Source organism: Dipodomys spectabilis, unplaced genomic scaffold (assembly GCF_019054845.1).
Source record: "Dipodomys spectabilis isolate Male_0828 unplaced genomic scaffold, ASM1905484v1 ptg000373l, whole genome shotgun sequence".
Lineage (NCBI taxonomy): Eukaryota > Metazoa > Chordata > Mammalia > Rodentia > Heteromyidae > Dipodomys > Dipodomys spectabilis.
The window spans coordinates 1,084,448-1,107,015 of NW_024871050.1; the positions used below are offsets into that span (position 1 = coordinate 1,084,448).

General features: G+C 40.9%; 1 protein-coding gene across 2 annotated transcripts; it reads left to right on the forward strand.

The window, feature by feature from the left end:
* The first annotated feature begins 3,725 nt into the window (after window positions 1-3,725).
* Window positions 3,726-21,381, forward strand: Bzw1 (basic leucine zipper and W2 domains 1). 2 transcript variants are annotated; one of them, XM_042667026.1, is made up of 12 exons: window positions 3,726-3,825; window positions 5,013-5,086; window positions 7,697-7,873; window positions 12,075-12,169; window positions 12,884-12,949; window positions 13,431-13,566; window positions 14,599-14,708; window positions 14,903-15,073; window positions 15,755-15,901; window positions 16,813-16,951; window positions 19,246-19,368; window positions 19,742-21,381. In XM_042667026.1, the coding sequence occupies exons 2-12, from the start codon at window positions 5,023-5,025 to the stop codon at window positions 19,771-19,773; spliced, it is 1,260 nt and encodes a 419-aa protein (XP_042522960.1). In that variant the 5' UTR covers window positions 3,726-3,825; window positions 5,013-5,022; the 3' UTR covers window positions 19,774-21,381. The 2 variants fall into 2 exon arrangements, with proteins under 2 accessions (XP_042522960.1, XP_042522961.1); XM_042667027.1 differs by lacking the exons at window positions 3,726-3,825; window positions 5,013-5,086; window positions 12,075-12,169 and adding an exon at window positions 8,330-8,335 and having other exon boundaries at window positions 7,796-7,873.
* Window positions 21,382-22,568: the final 1,187 nt, after the last annotated feature.

The following is a 22,568-nucleotide window of genomic DNA, read 5'->3' on the forward strand; positions in this document are numbered from 1 at the left end:
CCACATGACCCACCAACCAAGAAAAAAAGGGGGAGGGAACTTGTTTCCATTTCCTGGAATTCGTTTTCAATAAATACTGTTTTATGTGATCAGATTGTACCTGTTTAATATATATAGAGGACTGAACTCAGAAACTTGTACATGCCAGGCATGAGCTAAATCCCCAACCCAATATTGTTCCATTTGTTCCTCCCCTAAGAGTATCCTCCTTTGGTCTCACTGTGTGTGAATGCCTAAAGTCTTGTATAATTTCTCATTTTCTGGTGTTATTTCAGATCTAGCTTCCACATATGAGAGAAAACATGCACTGTTTGTCTCTCTGAGCTTAGCTTAGACATTTGTTTCTCTGAGCTTGGCTTACCTCAACATGATTTATTCTAGGTCCATCCTACTCATCTTAAATAAATGAAAACATTGAAGTTATGAGCTTTATAGTAATTAAACATTTTAGATGAAATAAATTAAAAACTTTCCCACAAAGAAAAGCCTAGACCTAGATGGATTCATTGGTTCAATAAAATATTTCAAAAATAGACCAGGCCTGGTGCTTACGACTGTAATCCCAGCACCAAGGAAGTTGGAGGAGAGGATGAAGGTTTTGAAGCCAGCTGGGGCCATATACCAAATTTATGTAGCTTGGGCTATATAACAAATTTATGCATGTTTTGAGCCTAGGCTATCTAGCAAATTTATGAAGGTTTTGGGGCCAACCCACTCCACATACCAAATTTATGTAGCCTGGGCTACATACCAAATTTATGAAGATTTTAAGCCTAAGCTACATACCAAAGTTATGAAGGTTTGGAGGCCAGCCTGGGCCAATACACCAAATTTATGTAGCTACGTAATTTTCTGAGACCGTGTCTCAGAAAAACAAAAGACAATGAAAGAAACTTAAATCAAAATGCATTAGAAAAAGATAAAACTTGAAAACTATGACAAATATAAAAGATAAGATCTGTGAGGGCCCAAGCCTGACTTGTCACTTCTGAGTATTCTAGTGGTCTTTCAGTGGTCTCAATAAACACTTGTTGAACAAATAATAAGAAATGATCTGGAAACAGGGCACCAGTGGCTCATGCCTGTAATCCTAGCTACTCACGAGGCTGAGATCTGAGGGTCACGGTTCAAAGCCAGCCCAGCAGCAAAGTCCACGAGACTCTTATCTTCAATAAACCACTCAGAAAACAGAAAGTGGCACAGTGGCCCAAATGGTATAGTGCTATTCTTGAGCTGAAGAGCTGAGGGACAGTGTGCAAGCCCCATGACCAAAAAAAAAAAAGGAAGAAAGAAAAAGTAAAGAAAGAAAGAAAGAAATGCTCTGGATATTGGAAACCCACAACCCTCCAGTGTCAGAAAATGAATACATACACAGAAGATACGGATTTCCTCAAGGCATCTAACTTCTGTACAGAAGGGTGGTTGGTCTGCCACTCTCCTCAGAGTTCAGCAAGCACACTCACTGGGGCAGAGTGGTCTGCGTGATTTTTATACTAACCCAAGAGGTGGCTTTGTCCCTTCTCCTTGTTGTTAGTTGGGCTCACTTTTTTTTTTTTTTTTTTCTAACAATTGGATACCAGGTGATGGGGTCAGAAAGCACTCTGTCAGTGAAAGGTCCCTATTTGGGGAGGAGGAGCTGTCTTTTTAGAGGCAAAAGCACACATTCTTCTCAGGATGGCTAGCTGGGAATGGGACTGAGAATAGGGCTATTGAAGGTTACAGTTGGATGAAAGTCAATGGAAAGTTCCCACTCAAGGTGTGTTTATGTGGGGGGGGGGTGGGGGAGGAGAGTGGTCTATTCTTTTAACTCCATTGGTAAGGATTTATACCCTGGACATGGCTGGATGGTTACAAACAACACAGATGATAGTTACAATTGAAGTCAGGAAGCTAATAATTCCAGGAAGTATCTGTAAGATGGAGACATTTTAGTTTAACAGAAAAGATTGCTTTTTCCCACATTGGTGACTTGGTAGGGTATTATTGCTTCAAAGGGAGTTCTTCTGAACCTGGGCAAGATGCCTTGTTTTCCCAGAGATAAAATAGTATCTAGACTTTAGGGTAGTTTTGAGTATTATATGAGGTTAACATATAAAATGCTTGATATATATGTGAAATATAGTGAAGCATTGACCCTTTAATATAACGACACTTTAATAAAACTAGTTCAGGGAAAAGACTAATCCATAGCACTGAGAGTGTTACAAATGAACTGCTAGGTAGGAAAAAACCTAAGAACTGACTCCCTTCCCCGCAGCTCTCCTACTTCACAATACTGGCCTCACAAGTAGTACTTCCACCATAGCAATTTCTTTCCTGCCCAAAGCCCTTCCCACTGCTCTTCTCGCTGTTTGGAAGGGCACTGAGTGTAGACACTACAAATATTGGTTTAATGACTCAGTAAGTGAATTTGGATCTCCTTTAAAAGAAGCAAATATTAAACCTTCAGATCATAAGACAGTCATGGGAGAGTGTGAAGAAAGAAGAGGTGTAAGTATAGGAAAAGAGTCAGCAAAGTTACAAATTATTAAGAGTAACTAGCTGGAGGAAAGTTTTCAGTTGGGTTAACAAGCTAAAAGCTAAGAGACAACAAGGAGGGTGGACTGAGAAGGACTAGATTTGGCAATCCAGCTAAAATTAATGTAAAAAAAAAAAAAAAAGCTGAGAAAGCATAACATTCCATGAGTGGAGTTGGGGGAGAAGGCAGTAACAAAAAAGAAGTCCAAGGCAGGCTTAGTGAACAAGTTCCTGTAATCCCAGTTCTAGGCAGTTGCAAGTCATCCTGAACTATGTAGTGAGACCCTGTCTCCTCAACAACAAATCACTTAATAGGTTATTTTTAGTGTTTTGTTCTTTTTTTGGGTGGGGGGCCCGTGGGGCCTGGGCACTGTCTCTCAGCTCTTCAGCTCAAGGCTAGTGCTCTACCACTTGAGCCACAGCGCCACGTCCGGCCTTTTCTGTTTATGTGGTGCTGAGGAATCGAACCCAGGGCCTCGTGCATGCAAGGCAAGCACTCTACCACTGAGCCACCTTCCCAGCCCAGGCGCATTCCTAGGCCCCTCATCAATAACTGGGGGTGTCCCCTCCCCGAACCCGCCAGGCCAAGGCCCTCACTTGCTTCAATGCCCGGCGCTAGCAGGGATGAGAGCTTCCCGGCGGAGCCCCGGGCCTGCGCCGGGCTCGGAAGGGGGGGGGCCGCGCACCCCACCCCGCGGCCCGGCCCGAGCCAGTTCTTAGAACCCGGACCGGATGGAGGCCAGGTGTGGCTTCCTTTACCAGGCCCGGCCGCGGGACCCGCCCCAGCCCCCGCCCGCGCCGGGCCGAGCGCCCCTCCGAGCCCGGACTTTCGACCCGAGGGGGGGGGGGGGATCGGGGGAGGTGGCCAGCGGGGGGGGGGGGGGAACGTGCCCACCTTCGGGCCTGGCGGGGCCGACCCCACTCCCCCCTACCCCTCGGAGGCCAGGAGGCCGCAGGCCGCGGGGTGGAGGGGACTCTAGGACAGATGTCCGGGCAGGCTGAGGTCTAACGGAGGACAGAGACCCCCGACTTCCGTCCTTCCTCCCCGTTCCCACGCCAGGCAGCGGCTGCGAGCCGCGATCCGGGCGGGGTGGTGCAAACCGGGAGAGGGAAGTCTCGCGATAGCAGAGTGGCCGGGCGGAGGCGGCGCCTCCTCTCTCCTCCCTCCTCCCTTCTCCTCCTCCTCCACCTCCTCCTCCTCCTCCTCCTCCTCTTCCTCTTCGCGTTAGTTCCGGTCGCAGAGGAGACACCGCCGCACTTGCCGCCACCTCGGGGATTTCTGGCTCTTTTCTCTTCGCCTTAAATTCGGTGAGAAGTGGCGCCCCCGCGGGCCCCCGGCCGAGGTCGCGGCGCACGGCCGCAGGCGGGAGGCTGGGGCCTGGTGCGGCGCCGCTTGGAGGGGACCCAGCCGAGGCCGCCGCAGGAGGCCGGGCGGATCCGGGGCCTGGATTGGGCCCGGCAGGCCGACAGCCTGCGGATCGGGTGGGCCGGGGCACCCGGAGTGCTCGCAGCCGCGTCGCGGGCCAGGCGGCGGCCGAGATGGGGCCCGCTCTGCGCCCGGCGCGGCCCGGCCCTGCCCTGCCCAGCCTTGCCCGGCCTGGGTAACAAAGCCACGGAGGCCTCTGTTGGGTGATGTACGCGTGGGGGTTCCGGCGGGCGGGGCGGGGGAGCCGCCACCACCGCTGCGGCCGCCTCCTCCGCCGCTGCTTTCGCTGGAGGGCGGGCGGATGTACGGGGCGGCGGGGGCCCCGGCGCGGAGCGCCTCGGCGCCTGTGGTCCGCTCCTTGCGGCGGCCGACACCGCAGGCGACAGGGTCAGTGGAAGGAGGGCCCCCGGCACCTTTCTCGGCGCCCGGCTGCGCCCAGGGGGAGGAGGTCCGAGGCCGGGGGCGGCGGAGCTGCCGCTCCCGCTGGGGGCTCGGGAAGGGTGTGGAAGGGGAGACACGTGCGTGGACCGGAGCGTTCCAAGCCGCGGAGGCTCCATCGGCGTTCAGTTTTGCAGGCTGGAATGGTGCGGGCGGCCGCTGCGGTTACACGCGCGGCTTCGGGGATAGGGTGGGCGGGTGTTCTGGGTTGGTTGGTTTGTTTGTTTGTTGAGAAGGGATTCCTCCTTTTTAGCACGCAAGTGTCTTTGGGATTGACATTCTCGCTCGGGATATCTCCCGGTTATGAAGTGGTAATCTAGCGTTCTGTGCTGCTTGAAAGTCGTGGAAGATGTCGGTGAATTTAAAGAGAAATGTAAAAGAGACCAAACAATTATGTTTGTGATGGGTGTTTTGCCAGCAGTCACTGTGACAACTGTAAAGTCAGCTCAAGGTGTGCTTTCCAGCACTTCCTTAAAGGGTTTCTTGGAGAGACTTGCCTGTAGCAGGTATATTGCCGAACTGAAATTAGGCTCCATTTAACTTAGCTGTAACGAGACTAAAATTGGAGACTAAAAACAGTGTTTTATGGTATGACACAGGTACTTTTAAGGCAATATTTCTCTTTTCCTAGGGTGTCTTTTATGAATAATCAAAAGCAGCAAAAGCCAACGCTATCAGGCCAGCGTTTTAAAACCAGAAAAAGAGGTAAGGATTTATACTTTATTATCACTTGACACCTCCAGATTTTTTTTTTTTTTTGTATTTGGATTCCTCTAAAAGTCAGTTGCCTGATACTAAAATCTTAAAAGCCAGAAGTTAGGTTTTTGCCTGCCATTTTGCCATTTCAGATATATCTTTAATATTTCTGCTGGTTTCTCAACCCTTCGTTTTTAGAATTGCTCTATACCTTTTTAGTGTAATAAGTACCAAAAAAAAAAAAAAAAGGGGTTGTGTTCTTGCTAGCTAGTAGTTTTCTTTTTTTGGTGGTCATGGGGCTTGAACTCTGGGCCTGGGCGCTGTCCCTGCGCTCTTCAGCTCAAGGCAAGCACTCTACCACTTGAGCCACAGTGCCACTTCCTAGTTAGTAGTTTTTTTAAGCAAAATTTGCTTGAGCAAAGAGGTTATTTTTTAATAGGATCATAAATTTCAACCATGTTTTGTGGAGTATATGAAGGCCTGAGATGTAGCCAAGATAGAACACTACCCTAGCATTTGGGAGGTCCTAGAAAAGATGTTTGAGAAAAATCAGACTTAACTTCTGGAAGTTAATTATGGAGTAGGAGTCACATTGTAATGTGTTTTTTTTTTTTTTCTTAATGTGCTGATACTGGAGCTTGAACTTGGCCCCTCATGCTCTCAATTGGCTTTTACACGCAAGACTCGTGCTCGGCTTCTGGGTTAATTGAACATAACACTCTGGACTTTTGTGTCCTTGCTGGCTTTGAACTGTGATCTTCAGATCCCAGCTTCTTCAATAGCTAGGATTACAAGCCTCAGCCACCAGTGCCTGCCTATAATGTTTTTTCACATGAAGTGCTTGTCTAGGGTTTATTAGGAAATGTACTAGAGTGATTCCAATTATTTCTTTTCTATTAATGGGTAATTAAATATTAAATTTAGTAGCAAGGCATTGTGCTGATAATATAGAGCAGAATAAGGTAGTGTCTTAGATACATTTTATTTTTATTTATTTTTTTGCTGGTCATGGGTCTTGAACTCTGGGCCTGGGTGCTGTCCACTAGTGCTCCACCACTTGAGCCACAACACCACTTCCAGTTTTCTGGGGGTTAATTGGAAATAAGAGTCTCCCAACTTTCCTGCCTGGGATGGCTTTGGACCGTGATCCTCAGATCTCAGCCTCCTGAGTAGCTAGGATTACAAGTGTGAGCCACTGGCACTCAGCTTCAGATACATTTCATATTAAAATAATATTTTTCCATAACACTTCAAAGTAAGTCTTAGGGAGATAGAGAACTAAACAGCTACTGGTTATTAATCATTTGCGTAGTTTGAGATACATAATATAACATCACCTATTATCTTTTTCACTATCTTTATCAATATACATTAACAGAACAAGAATTTCATTATGACATTTCATACACCTATATGGTGTATCCCAATTTAACCTTATCCCTAACATTTAAAAAAAAAAACAACTTACTATAATCTGTTCCTTTGTGAGACTAAATGAGACAGGGGACTTTAAACTAGGAAAATCCTGGGCAAAGATTTTTTTTTTTTTAAACCATAATGCAATATGAAAATTAAGACACCATTCTCTGGTACTGAGGTTTGAACTTGAGAACTCTTGCATGCAGGACTGGCTCTGTACCATTTGAGTCATGCCTACAGCTCAGTTTTTCTTCTTGATGATTATTTTGAAGATGGACTTTATCAAATTTTTCTGTTGGTGCTGGCTTTGAACTGCCATCCTCTAGATCTCAGCTAGAAGTACAAATAGCAAGGATTATAAGTGTGAGCTACTGCTACCCAACTTGCACCAGTTCCTTTAATTTCTTGACTTCCCTCAATGAGGGAAGCAAAGTTATACTTAATGGAGTTATGAGGATTAAAGCAAAATGGATATTATAACACCTGGCTGAGTTGTCATTATATATACTATCCAAAGAGTATTTTGGACCCCAGAACCTGTAGCTCATAGCTGTAACCCTAGCTACAAAGGAGGCTAAAATCTAAGGATCATGGATCAGGAAAGTCTGTGAGATTTATACCCAGTTAACTACCCAGAAAAGCTGGAAGTGGAGCTTTGGCTCAAGTAGTAGACCTGAAGCCCTAAGTAAAAGATAGTACCCAAACTCTGAGTTCAAGTCCCAGGATTGGCACAAAAATAAATAACAAAAACAAAGATTACCTAGGTAAATAACAAGTGGTTAATTTTTCTTTTTAATAGTAGGAACATTTAATGAAAAGAGCCAAGTTTCTGTATTTTGGCAAATTTTCAGAGGAATAAAATTTACCTAAGGTATAAAGGAAGCCTAAGTTTGAAACGAGATGTTAGGTAGAAATCATCTCTGGCAGTGGTAACAGGAACCACTAGCACAGATCTATCTGGAAAAGTAGCAGAATAGCCACATAGTATTAGGATTAGTCCATCCTGCTTTGGTATTGCAGAGGACCTTGCAAAGATGTATATTTAGTCTCTACTTGTTTCCTTGATACAAGTCTTGGGTTCTGTAACTTTTTTTTTTAATTGCCCTTAAATCTTGAAGCATTGTAACTTCATTAAGATTATGATTCATGACATTTTGGTGAGCCTCTTAAAACTAAATATTTTGGATTTTTTCCCCCCAGATGAAAAGGAGAGGTTTGACCCTACTCAGTTTCAAGACTGTATTATTCAAGGCTTAACTGAAACTGGTACTGATTTGGAAGCAGTAGCTAAGTTTCTTGATGCTTCTGGAGCAAAACTTGACTACCGCCGCTATGCAGAAACACTCTTTGACATTCTGGTGGCCGGCGGAATGCTGGGTAGGTATCTGGGTTTTGTGGCAATTAGTATTTAGGGAACTGTAATATGTGAAAATTATGGAGAATTCAGGATTAAACTATTTCGTTTTGTTTCGTAGGCTTGTCATTAAGTTATCAAATTGTTCTGGCCTAGTAAGCCTCATGCTGGCAGACTATACAGAATCCTTGGGGATAAATTTTCTCTGATGCCTAAGTTCACTCCTTCAGTATCCTGAGTGAAGGATTTTTTTTTTTTAGCTTGTGTTTATACTCAATTACTGGAAAAATCCTGATTTTTTTTTTTTAAATTTATTTTTTGTTTATGTTGTACCAAGGAATCGAATCCAGGGCCTCATGCATGCTAGGCAAGGACTCTACCACTATGCCGCATTCCCAGCCCTCTGAGCTCTTATTCTGCCCTGTGAAATGCTTCTAATATGCCTTGAACACTGGGGTCCTTTGTGCAGTAGCTTCTAGCCACAAGTACCTATCATATTCTTGGAATGAGGCAGTCTAATTCAATCACATATTGAATATAAAAAAATTTTTTTTTCTTCCAACAAATCTGGGAAATTTTAGATTTTTTAAAATTCTCCCTGGTATTTCAATTTGTGTTAGACTGCTTGATTGATATTTCACAGATCCTTGAGGCCCTGTGTTCATTTTTATTATTTATTTATTTTGTTGTTAGTCATGGGCTTGAACTTAGGGCTTGGGTCCTGTCCCTGAGCTCTTTTGGTCAAAGCTAGTGTTCTACCACTTTGAGCCACAGCAGCACTTCTGCATATTGAATTGTAAAGACTTTAATAGAAAAAAAGAACTGAAAATAAAAACTATTTCATAGAATATTTTCAGAGAAGTAATGTGTTACCCTGCGTAATTAGCTAATTAGCTTGAGAGAATCAGAACTATAGGCTTGCATGAGCTATAGGCTTGCATAACATGTAATAATTTACTGAGTGGTGAAACATAAAAACTTAATCGTACATTCTTATGCCTAGTCAGGGGGCCATTTCTTTATATTAAAAATTAATGGTAGGGGCTGAGAAGGTGCTCAGTGGTAGAGTGCTTGCCTTGCATGCATAAGGCCCTGGGTTCAATTCCTCAGCACCACATAAGCAGAAAAAGCTGGAAGTGGTGCTTGCTGTGACTCATGTGGTAGAGTGGTAGCCTTGAGCTGAAGAGCTGAGGGACAGCGCTCAGGCCCCACGACCAGCAAAAATAAATAAATAAATACGACTTTTCTTTTCATAATACTGCTATCAACAAGGATTTTGTTTTGAGGGGCTTTTGTTTTGTTTTTCTGGTCATAGGACTTGAAATCAGTGCCTGGGTGCTGTCCCTGAGCTTTTTTTGCTCAAGAGTAGCACTTTAGCACTTTGAGCCAAACCTCTACTTCTGGCTTTCTGGTGGTTAATCTGAGAGAAGAATCTCAAGGACTTTGCTGCCCTGACTAGCTTCCATCCATGATCTTCAGATCCCGGTAGCTGGGATTAGAGCCACTAGCATCCGGCAATATGATTTTTGTTGTTGTTGTTTTCTTTTTCTTTCTTTTTTTTTTTTTGCTAGTTCTGGGGCTTGAACTCAGGGCCTGACCTAGACACTGTCCCTGAGCTTCTTTTGCTCAAGGCTAGCACTCTACCACTTGAGCCACAACCCCACTTACAGCTTTTTCTGTTTATATGGTACTAAGGAATCAAACCCAGGGCTTCATGCATGCAAGGCAAGCACTCTACCACTAAGCCACATTCCCAACCCTGTTCTGTTTTTTTTTCATTCCAGTGTTTATACTCAGGGTGGCTGGCACTCTACTATTTGAGCCACACTTCCAGTCTGGCTCTTTGTTGGTTACTTTTGGAAATGGAGTCCCTCTGACTTCTGGTTTCATTCAAACTATGATCCTTTGGATCTTGGTCTCCTAAATAGCTCAGATTACAGAGCAAGCCAGTAGTTACTAAGGAATTTTTTTTACTGGGACAGGAACTGGTTTGTTAGAGTGATAAAGGGGATTGAACCCAGTGACCAGCTCTTGGTAAGGAAGCACTCTACTTTTGAGCTATGCCTCTAATCCTTGGTTTGTGACAATACTGGGGTTTTAGCTCAGGGCCTCATTTGCTGGGAAGTACTCTACCATATCCAGTCAGCCCTTTATTTTGTTTGAGATAAGATCTCCCTGACTGCCCAGGCTAGCCTTGAAGCTCACTATCATACCACCACCTACTAAGTAGCTGGGATTGCAGACTTGTTCCACTGTGCCTGGTTAAGGAAGATTTCAGACATTCTAACCATTTGCTTAACTTCACAGTTATTAACACAAACTTCATGTGTGTGTGTATATATATATATATATATATATATATATGTATATGTATATATCTACCTTATATACATTTCACTCATACATAATTTTTCTACTTTCACTCAGTGGGTTTATTTTTGCCGTATTTGGGTTAAACTCAATTCACACTTGCTGGGCAAGAACACTTGAGACATACCCCAAGTCTTATTTATATATGTATTTTGCCTTGTTTGTGTGATAATAATGGAATTTGAACTTGGCCTCATACTTGATAGGTAGGCGCTCTACCAATTGAACCATATCTACCCTGTTTTTTTTTTTGGTGGGGGAGTGTTTTTGTTTTAATGCTGGAGCTTGAACTTAGGACCTCTGATGCTTGCTCAACTGTTTTTGTTTTTAGCTGGTACTTGAGCCCTAATTCCAGGTCTGACTTTTTGCTGGGTAATTGGAGATAAGAGTTTCAGATTTGTCTGCCTGAGCTGGCTTTAAACTGTTATAAATATACTTCCCAATTACCACTGTAGTCACAATGAAAGACACAAAAATACTGTGTCAGCTAGGCAAAATTTACTTCTGTGCAGTAGGGTGCACCATTAGCCAAAAATCTGACAAGCAAGCACACGTTGGCAGTCTGCTAGGCTCTGCCCCTCAGTTCAGATTGGTTGAGCTCAGGTTCACAGTCTGCTCTCAACTAGCTAGTTTGAATAAGGTAAAATGTTTTTTCGTAAGATGGTTTTGAAATATATTAACAGTTCACAAGTAATCTCAAATATACCCGTATCCTCTGCTGCTTCTTGAACAGTCTAGGATGTGTAGTAATTCCATCTTGAAAAGAAACTAGTTTAAGATAACCTCACATTTTGCAGATCCCTTTTCTTATCCCAAAGCAGTTCTTCTTTTTCTTAACAAGAGCCTAACCACCAGGACAAAGCTGCACACTGACAGAAAAGACAGTTTTTCTCACAATTGTGTGATCTTTTCATAGCCTTCTAAGTAGCTTGGATTATAGGTATTAGCCACCAGTTCTTAGCTCAGGTTTATTTTTGAAATTAGGTTTCCTTAAATATCACCCAAACTGGCTTTAAACTTCTGCTTAACTGTGTTTGCAACTACTGAGAAGCTGGGATTACAGCTGTGTGCTACCATTCCTGGATATTCAAACATTCTAAAGCAAATGGCATAATGAACTTTTTTTTTTTTGGCCAGTCTTGGGCCTTGAACTCAGTGATTGAGCACTGTCCCTGAGCCTCTTTCTGCTCAAGGCTAGTGCGGTACCACTTGAGCCACAGTGCCACTGCAGGCTTTTTCTGAGTGGTTTATTGGAGATGGAGTCTCATGGACTTCCTGTTTTCTAGTGGTTTAATTGAAGATAAGAGTCTCATGGACTTTTCCTGCCCAGGCTGGCTTTGAACCATGATCCTCAAATCTCAGTAGCTGGGATTACAAGTGTGAGCCACTGGAATCTGGCTGAATATTTGTTCTCTTAGCCAACTTCAGTAACTATATATTCCTATAAAATTTAAGCTGGATATGGAACACTAAGATCTCTTAGAAGATTTAATGGTTTGTTGGTGCTCAAGGGTATTTGTGTTTTGGAGAGGAGCAATACTAAAATTTGACCCGGCCTGCCTCATGTTCCTAGGCAGATGGATGCAATCAAAACCAACTGGGAATCTCTACTTGATCAGTTTGGCCCTATTAAATGGTTCAGTATAGTTTATGGGTTTGGGTTTGATTGATTCTGAAAAAAATTCCTTATACAGAACCAGCAAGCCTTTACACTTTTAATTTACCCTGAATTTTACTATTTTCTTTTAAAATGTTGAAAATCCTTATTTTTAAAAAAATGAAATTGAAATGATCAGCTTTTTTTTGTTGTTGTTTGTTTTGGTTTTCTTCACCTTTTAATGAAATAAACCTTAGCCCCAGGTGGTACACTGGCAGATGACATGATGCGTACCGATGTCTGCGTGTTTGCAGCACAAGAAGACTTAGAGACCATGCAAGCATTTGCTCAGGTAAGTGAAACTTCATTATGTTCAGTTAGTTAGCTACTGTCCATTTCACTTGTGTTTAAGGGATGTTCTTCTTTGAAAAGGTTGCAGGTAGGAATTTAAAGGAAATTGATATTAAGTTTTAGAAATACTGTTTGTTCTTAGTGCAATATGAATTAGGGACTTCAGGTGTAGAAAGGAGAATAAAGTAGAAAAATAGCTCTTTTTTACTTTTTGTCTTTCTGGAATTATTCATGTTTTTAAGGAGTATCATAGTGGGCCTGGTGGTGCATGCTTGCAATCCCAGCACTCTGAAGGCTAAGCCAGGAAAATTCACAAGTTAAGGGCCAGTCTAGGCTGTTACAGAACAAGACCCTGTCTAAGGAAGGAAAGAAAAAGGTTTTAAGCCTAGAAGAAAAATCAGTTTCTATATTGTGACTTCCATAGTGGAGCCAGGTCTGCATATTACTGGTTTTCAAGGGAAAGTAAGTTACAGATAGCTTATTAAGATTTCCTTTGAAGAGTTCAGGTGTAATTATATTCTCATTAGTATATGCGAAGAATTTAAGCAGTTAATAGCATCTTAATGTGCTGGGTGGGAGGCTGTCTTGGATACTTGAGGTTTGTGTTAATAATGTTTGTAGAGTTGAGGAATTGAACTCATCTCAACTTGACTTAAAGCATGTAAACATTATATCCAGTGGAAAGTTCCCTTTTCAGTTCTGTTGTTCTCCATAGGTTTTCAACAAGTTAATCAGGCGCTACAAATACCTGGAGAAAGGTTTTGAAGATGAAGTAAAAAAGGTAGGAGGAACTGGCACTGAGGTGTAGCTCAGTGGTAGTGGTTTGCCTGCAAGAGGCTTCAGAGTCAGTCTCCCTCAGAAAGGGGAAGGCTAAATCCTAATTTTGTCATAGTTTTGATAAAATTTTAGATTCTTAAGTATGTTGCTGTGTAGTTGTTAAATTATTTGTAACTTGGCTGTCTACTCAATGTTTCATAGATGTACAAAAATTCTGGTAATACTAAAATCTTCATAATATCAACTACTCTGCTTGCAATTTAACTTATGTGATTTTCATAAAAATCCTGTTAGGATTGTTCACATTTTATGTATTAAGAAACTGAAGCTTTGAGTCTGAATAACTTGTTCAAGATTGTTCAGTTAATGAACATATACAGGGATGGTTAGGTCCCGGAGCCCATCCATTTAACTAATGCCATGCTTTTACTGCCTGACTTAATACAATGCAACTGTTCTCCTAATTCTTTATTTACTTTTTACAGCTGTTGCTGTTCTTAAAGGGTTTTTCAGAGTCGGAGAGGAACAAACTGGCTATGTTGACTGGTGTCCTTCTGGCTAATGGGACACTTAATGCATCCATTCTTAATAGCCTTTATAATGAGAATTTGGTTAAAGAAGGTAATTGACTTTGAGTAAAGGGTGGTCTTTGTTTTGATTTTTGAGAGTGAAATAAAAGAGTGAAAGTCAAACTTATAGAAACCTTAGGGAGTGTGGCTTACTGTTTATTGGTATGCAGTCCAATTTAGACATTTTTTTGAATAACATTGGCATCCAAGTTTGGCTTTCTTGTAGTGTGCAACAAATATCCAGCATTTACACAATGTGACTAAATATAATGAAAGTGAAAAATACGGTGGGAATATATATTATCTAATTTGTAAGAAAAAGATATGTAGATTAGGGTAATGATGGACTACCCTTGTGAAGATTAAAAGGTGATTGTGACTTTAGCTAAGTATAACTATACCACAGTATTGTGAAATTTATATAGTCACTTATTCTCAATATTAAGAATTATTTGGAAAAAATACTGTGGGAACTCAAAAGGAGAAGTAATGGAGAAGATAATGTAGGAAACCTGGCAAAATCATTACAATAGTTTGAGAACTTTTCCCCTACTCTTACTTTAAAATGTTTTTTTTTTTCATCTTCAAAATAGCCATATTTACTGTACAACTTGTCACCTTCAATTTACACAATAAACATTTTGAGTAAAGGCAGGCTTACTTAAGTAAAGGCAGGTTAAGATGGCTCATACCTATAGTCCTGTTTACTCAGGAAACTAAGATCTGAACGTTTCAGAAGCCAGCCCTGGCAGGAAAGCCAGTGAGACCCTTTTCTCCAGTTAAGCACCAAAATATCCAGAAGTGAAGAAGGGGCTCACGTGGTAAAGAGCTAGCCAAAGACTCAGTGATAGTACCCAGTCCCTGAGTTTGAGCCCCCAGGACTGGCACACCCACATTTAAGAAACATCCAAGAAGAAGCCACCAACAAATGATAGGATAAAGTTGGGACTTTATGGTAGTCAGTACCAGAGAAAGTTGAGGATCCTGAGTGGTTGAGTTGTGAGAGTTAGTGCAGCAGGAAATGGTCATTCAAATTTAGGAAACTACTTGTGTTACAACTGCCCTTTCCCCCTCACTTTCATAGGGGTTTCAGCAGCTTTTGCTGTAAAGCTCTTTAAATCATGGATAAATGAAAAAGACATCAATGCAGTAGCTGCCAGTCTTCGAAAAGTCAGCATGGATAACAGACTGATGGTTGGTAACTTTTTTTTCTCATTCCTGCTAATTCGTAAGGCAAGTGTAATGAGAAATTTTTTTTACTCATTTTCATTGTGTGTTACACGCACATGCCCATGTTTGTGCTAGTATTGGGGCTTGAACTCTGGGCCTTGCACTTTGTTTTTCTTGAATGTCACTTAAAAGTATTTAACACTAAATTCCCCTTTCAGGAACTTTTTCCTGCCAATAAGCAGAGCGTGGAACACTTCACGAAGTATTTTACTGAGGCAGGCTTAAAAGAGCTTTCTGAGTACGTTCGGAATCAGCAAACCATAGGAGCTCGTAAGGAGCTCCAGAAAGAACTTCAGGAACAGATGTCCCGTGGTGATCCATTTAAGGATGTAAGATATTTGCGTTTAAGCCATCTTTTTATGGGTAAACTTCTGGAGTAGACATTTCCATGCATTTGAGAAATTGTAATGTTTCATCAGGATGAGTCTGAATTAGTAAGAATTGTACAATGTTGTACTTGCAGCCATTTTTTTAGGCATGCTTAGTGATTTACTGAAGCCCAGAAATAACTTCGGGAGATTTCATAGGTAAGGTTTAGTGCAGTGGACATTCCTGTTTCTTGATTCTCCTCCTAGCTTATTTGTCTGTATGGAAAATGAAGTTGAGACTTAAGCCCCCTTCCAGTTGCAGAGTTTTTATTTAAGTGTGGTGCATAAGTGGTTGTTGCCAGTTTCAAGGAGATTTGTCATGTTTTTGTAAGAAAGGTAAATTTGCTGGATGCCAGTGGGTCACATATATGTAATCCTAGCTATTCAAGTGGCTGAGATCTGATTGTAGTTCAAAGCTAGCCCGGGCAGGAAAGTCCATTATCTCCAATTAACCACTAGAAAACTGGAAGTGGGCTCTGTGGCTCAAAGTGGTAGAGTGCTAGCCTTGAGCTCAAGAGCTCAGGGAGTGCACCTAGGCCCAGAGTTCAAGCCCCAGACCTACAAAAAAAAGAAATGTAAATTTAGTGTGTGAAGATAAACATAGCAAAACTGACATACTACTAAATGTGGATGATTTTGCAGATAATTTTATATGTCAAGGAGGAGATGAAAAAGAACAACATCCCAGAACCAGTTGTTATTGGGATAGTCTGGTCAAGTGTGATGAGCACCGTGGAGTGGAACAAAAAAGAGGAGCTTGTAGCAGAGCAAGCCATCAAGCACTTGAAGGTATTGGAACTGTGTGCTTTAAGTGGGCATAAGTGAACTATCAGTGTACTTCTTCCTAGGAGGATTTGCCTTCATCCTTCCATTCTTAGGATGATTCACCAGCTATTAGATAGCATTGGCTACTGACAATCCACTCTTAAGGCTGACATGAGCTTTATTTAGTTTACAGATTTAAAACAAGACCATGTTTAAATGTAGTTTAAGTCTGTAAATTGATGATGTTCGTTTCTGAGAGAGTATTGGAAAATAGGAGGGCTCTTTTAAAAACAATGTTAAAAAGGATATTGTTTGACAGCTGAAATACTTACAGAGTGTTGCTTTACTTGATTTAGATGCTTTGATTTTTTTTTTCTAGCATACTTTTTTTGTTTTTATTTTTTTTTGTACTGGTTCTGGGACTTGAACTCATTGTTTCTCAGCTTTTTTTGCTCAAGGCTAGCACTCTACTACTTGAGCCACAGCACCACTTTCAGCTGGTTAATTGGAGATAAAAGTGTCATACACTTTCTTGCTTGGGCTGGCTTCAAACTCAGCCTCCTGAGTAGCTGAGATTACAGACATTAGCCCTGGACTTCTTGATTTTCAAAAATAGGTTATAGTTCACAGTGATTGTAAAAGTGAGTCTGGGCACTGGCTCACACCTGTAATCTTAGCTACTGTGGATGCTGAGAACTGAGGGTTAAATCCAGTCCCGACAGAAAAGTTAAGACACTCTTACTTTAGTTGACCAGCAAAAAGAAGTAGCAGTGTGGTATAGCACCAGCCTGAGCAGAAAAGCTAGGTGAGAGCATGAAGCCCTAGTTCCAAACAAAAAAACATTTTGTTAAAAGGTGAGTTTGGTTTTGTATTATATGAATTTTGTAATGGACTGTCATTGTAAGGATGACTAAATATTTTCTTCCATTTAAAAGCAATACAGCCCTCTACTTGCTGCCTTTACTACTCAAGGTCAATCTGAGCTGACTCTGTTGCTGAAGATTCAGGAGTATTGCTATGACAACATTCATTTCATGAAAGCCTTCCAGAAAATAGTGGTGCTTTTTTATAAAGGTAATTTAAATCTTGAGTTTTGTGAATTCTTTATTAAAAATCCTTGAAAACCCAAATTTTTTAGTTCAGATGACTATTGGGTCCCTGAAAATGCGCTATGTCTAGTCACAAGGTGGAAATCAGATTAAATTGGATGGGTTTTTGTTTGATCTTTAAGTGTATTACCATCTAATGTCTTGGTCCTACTCACAAAGTAAAATCCAAAGCCCAAACATCAGATCCTGCATTGTTGCCATGTCAGATCCTCTAGTCCTCAAGACCAGAGCACCTCCCTCCCTTCACTTCATCATAGCGCTGCATATGCTCTCTCACTGGAGCTTCAAGGCCAGCTAGCCGACAGGCATCCTGTTTCATTACTACTCCATATTCTGATTTACAAAATAAAATTTCCAGAAACCAGGCCTAAAAGGACTATTAGACAAGGCCACTGTTGGAAAAGAATGTTACATTTCATTTACTTTGGTTGGTAATAGAGCATTTTTAAAAATTGTGCATTAGTCAAGCCAGCCTTGATGCCAGTGTGTATAGATGCTGTATATATGTATTCTACCCTTTAGTTTTGAAAGACAACTTTATATTCTGCACTGATGAGGAATCTACCATCATTCTCACCTATTTGTTTAAAGGAAAATTGGGTAAAGAGCCAGGTGCTTGTAATCTGAGCTACTTGGCAAGAAGGCTAAGATTAAGAGGAGTGTGGTTCAAGGCTAGTCCATGAAGAAACATTAGTGAGGCTCCATCTCAATAGCAGAAGCCAAGCATGATAGTACATGCTTGTCACTTAGCTAAGGTACATGCCTGGGCAGAGCACAAAAAAGGGTTTGAAGTGTGGCTCGGTGGCAATTAAAGGCTCTGAGTTGAAATCCAGTACTGTCAACAACTTTTTTCTTAAGTTGGGGTTGTTAACTCAGAATGTCCATACATTGGTTATTGTAACATATAAGATTTTTTAAAAAACCAAAAAGTTTTATCTTTCAACTTAAAAAGTTAGGTGTCGGGCTGGGAAGGTGGCTCAGTGGTAGAGCACTTGCCTTGCATGCCTGAGGCCCTGGGTTCGATTCCTCAGCACCACATAAGCAAAAAGAAAAAAGCCAGAAGTGGCGCTGTGGCTCAAGTGGTAGAGCGCTAGCCTTGAGCTGAAGAGCTGGGGGACAGCACCCAGGCCCAGAGTTCAGGCCCCACGACCGGACCCAAAAAAAAAAAAAAAAAGTTAGCTGTCAATCTATCCAATATACCTGCTTGTTTATTTTTATTTATTTATGTATTTTTGCCAGTCCTGGGGCTTGAACTCAGAGCCTGGGCACTGTCCCTGAGCTTGTTTTTGCTCAAAGTTAGCACGCTACCACTTGAGCCATAGTGCCACTTCCAGCCTTTTCTGTTTATGTGGTACTGAGGAATGGAATCCAGGGCTTCGTTCATGCTAGGCAAGCACTCTAGATGTGTGAACCATCCCCTGGAGGAATGGGGACAAGGACAATTAGCTTCATTTGAAAACTTCATTTGTTCATTACATTTTCTCTCTGGTTGGTTTTAGGTTCATGCATTGGTAATTAATTGATAAAAGTCAAATCTCAAGTTTGAGGCTAGCCTGGGCTACAATAGCAAGACCCTGTTGTTGTTCTTGTTGTTATTATTATTGTCGCTGTCGTTGTCAGTTGTGGGGCCTGAACTCTGGGCTTGGGCACTGTCCCTTAGCTCTTCAGCTCAAGGCTACTCTACCACTTGAGCCACAGTTCCAGTTCTGGCATTCTCTGCTTATGTGGTGCTGAGGAATCAAACCCAGGGCTTCATGCATGCAAAGCAAGCACTGTATCACTGAGCCACCTTCCCAGCACTTTTTTTGTTTTTGTAAGTTTTGTAAGGGTTCTGTTTTTCTTCTTGAAATCAGTTGTTGAAAAAAATCGAGCTGGGCGCTGGTGGCTCATGCCTGAAATCCTAGCTACTCAGGAGGCTGAGATCTGGGGATTGCAGTTCAAAGCCAGCCTGGGAAGGAAAGATTGTGAGACTCCTATCTCCAATTAACCACTAGAAAACCGGAAGTGGTGCTGTAGCTTAAGTGGTAGAGCGCTCGCCTTGAGTTGAAGAGCTGAGGGACAGTGCCCAGGCCCAGAGTTCAAGCCCCACAACCGACAAAAAAAAAAAAAGAAAGAAAGAAAAATAAAAATGGTTTTCACTTAGTTTTCCAGGAGGATGGTATTTGCCAAGCAGAGCAGGACTTTATGCCATAGAAGTTGAAATTTTCTTGAGGTGAAGAAGCAGGTTAAAACTCAGGTGTCATGATTTATTCTTTATAGCTGAAGTACTGAGTGAAGAGCCCATTCTGAAGTGGTATAAAGATGCCCATGTTGCCAAGGGGAAAAGTGTCTTCCTCGAGCAAATGAAAAAGTTCGTAGAATGGCTCAAAAATGCTGAAGAAGGTAAGTGTTTTCGTTTGTGCAATGACTAGAAACATTTTAATGTGGCTGTGGTGTATGTCAATACAAGCTGTATTTGGGGGGTTTGCTAACCACTTTGTACACATACTAGAGATTTTTTTTTGTACGTGCACATTACTGATGTATGAGCTTACGGTCTGAGTGCTGTCCCTTAGCTTTTTCACTCAAGGCTGTTCTACCACTGAAGCCACACTTTGACTTTGGGTGTTTTGTTGGTAAACTGGAGTTAAGTCTCATGGGGTCCTGGGCTGGCTTCAAACTATCTGGCTGAGATTTTTTTTTGACATATAAACTAATGTGGGCAACTTTTATGTTCAGAGAGACAATGCTTGATTACATTTTTCCCCTTTTCTAGAATCTGAGTCCGAAGCTGAAGAAGGTGACTGAATTTTGAAACTCCATCCTCAGTAAAGCAAACAGGAGTTGTAGATAAATGTCACGTCTCATGTGTCCTGGTTCTTACATCTTCCTACCTCCCTATATCAAGCATGATATAAGGGCTTTCATGGCAAATTTATTTTAACTGTTTCTATGGTTACTGGAAATGTTGGATTTAGTTTCTAAAACCATGTTTTAAGTAGCTACAGGAGCTGTAGATTTGAATCTAATGTTGCTTTAGGGTTTTTTTTTTTTTTCAGTTATCTTCTACCTCCTGTATTTTTTACTGTAATAATGTAATTTAAGGCCTTCCACAATGAACACTTCACTTTATTCCTTGGGTTTTTCTATATAACAGTTTTCAAGATATGATTTGGTTAAAAATAATTTGTTAGAAAAATTCTGTTTTGCAAATTAAACTGTAAAAGTATCCAAAGTCTCGAAAGGCAATGATTTGTGTGATAATTTGGTATGTCCAGAGCCCTGTTCATCAATGAAAATCTTAGATGATAAGTGAACCCATTAAATATGAACCTGAATATTGGGACCATTGCTGTGTGTTACCATATTCTTGTCTTTTAAACCCCAGGTGTCCTTAGGTTGTTTGCTGGTTTTTATCCTCAATGAAGGTATAGAGAACAAACTTTAGAAGTTTGAGAAATCATATGTGGCAGAAGTGGGGGGAAGAAGAGTCGAGCTTTTTCCCACTAAGAAACTTCTGCACTGTTTGAATCTTTCAGGCAAAGAAAATGGCTATTCTTTTCATATAAGCATTTCCAAGGATACCTTAGAAAGTCTTTATCAATTAAAATATTTTATGCTCAGAATATACTTAAATTGATATGAAAGGACCTATAAAGAATTGTTAAGGAAATGACTGCTGTATTAAACGCCAGTAAAAATGGTTAAATGCTAAGGATGAGCATGTTCTAATTGAGGATCTAAATGTGACTTGTATTTCCTATTGGTTTAGAATACTTGTAAAGAATGAAGTGTAATGTAACTATGTATTCCCACTTGGTCTTACTGGACGGGCTTCATTCTATTACCACAGTAAGGCCTCAAGCACCTGGCTATTAACGTACCCTTCCATTTTGCCTTTTTTTTTTTTTTTTAATTGCCACAAGCCAAATATATCTTCTAAATGATGGATCCATTTAATGGCTGCCTTTCCATTTTCATCTCTCTTTTTGTTACCTATCTGTAAATGTAGTCAATAATGGGGGAAATCTAGCCAAATTTTTGTGTGCAAAGGCATGGTAAAATTAATTTTTTGAAGGTTTTTAATTGGCAGAAAAAATAGCTTAGAATAATGCCACCCGGAGACTTAGTGGAAATCGCCACTTTGAAGGTACCATTCATTAGTTGGGTGTTTAAAAAGTTCATCTTGAGGGAATAACGTGTAATATAATTTGAAATAAAGATAAGGTAATCTTAAGAGCGCTATAACTGATAACATTGTGACTGGGGTGAGTTTGTTAAGTGAATAACTTTGATAAAGTTTTCATGCACAGGCAAAATGTATTTACTAGATTTCTATGTAGTATTCTGCTTTTACTTTGTAATTTGTAGTCCTCAAGAATTTTTTTTTTTAAATAAAGTCCATCCTTACACTTAGGTTTTATACATTAGTCTTTTTTTTAAATATAAATTTCATTTTAAGACCTAATGGTATATTGTATGTTGAATGCTCAGATGTCTTTATAATCATTAAAGAACAACTCCTTTGATCCTCCTGTAACTCAAAACTGTAAAGCACCTACACAGAATTATGATGTAGCCACAACTACATTGACATATTTCTACAGTGAAGTCATTGCATGTTGCTGCCGTCCAAGGTGTGCCCTGTTTTATTATATACTGTGTATAGTGAGAGTTTGTAGTCTTCCAAAGCTACATTATGATCTTTGATCATGGTTTCTTTTCTTCATGACACAGTAATATTTACTTATTACAGTATTTAGAAAATGCATATATCACCTATTGTAAAGAAAGAATGCATTATAAAATGATTTTCCTTTTGAATTTTACATGATAATTTTAGAACTCTGCTGCCAGTGCCAACCTTTGGCTTCAAATATGTAATTCTTAATGTAGATGTTAAAACTGTACTTTTAGTTATGATTGGGGAAATGTTCATTGGTTTTTTTTCCTATGGAGTCTCTTGAATATTATGATGTATTTAGAGCTGAACATAAATTTCTTAATCTTACTCTGGGAGTATTATCCTAGAGATACTTAACTCTGTTATTAAAAAAATAAAAGTTGCATATAGCAGAAATGCCACAGAACAGATCACATAGCATAATGTGTTGGTGAGGGAGGCTGCATGTGACCAAAATGCTAGTTTATAACTCAGCGTTTCTCCAGCTTTTTCCGTTATCAGAACTCCAAGAAGCCTTTTTATTTTCCCTAATAGAATCCCCAATAAATTTTAATAGAGATATGCTGTGTATGTATTGTCTGCTTTGTACATGCAAAGAAAGTGTTTTGGCCTCTGAAATTACCAGTGGGAATGTGTGCTCTTAATTTGTATCCTGTTAAAATGGGAAGGAGACTTACACATGTTTGGTTCTGTGGTGTGAGACAATATTTTTCTGTAAGGATCACAAGAAAATTGGTTTCCTGCACATTTGGATTTTCCCACCCCGGGCTTTGCACTATAACCCACTGCAGGCAAGACATTTCCTCATTGGCTTTGGACCGCTTCCCAGGTTGATTGTAAATATGTCATTAGGAAGAATTATTTGGGTTTCCCCTAAACTATAAAAAACACTGAAAGTCTTCCAGAAAGTTTCTGGTAT

What these genes read in the sequence shown, in the direction of transcription:
- Bzw1 (XM_042667026.1), top strand. Translation starts at nt 5,023, where the DNA reads ATGAATAATCAAAAGCAGCAAAAGCCAACGCTATCAGGCCAGCGTTTT. An exon ending in GCATGGATAACAGACTGATG is followed by an intron (nt 14,709 to 14,902) that starts GTTGGTAACTTT and finishes TTCCCCTTTCAG; the next exon opens with GAACTTTTTCCTGCCAATAA. An exon ending in AAGCCATCAAGCACTTGAAG is followed by an intron (nt 15,902 to 16,812) that starts GTATTGGAACTG and finishes TCCATTTAAAAG; the next exon opens with CAATACAGCCCTCTACTTGC.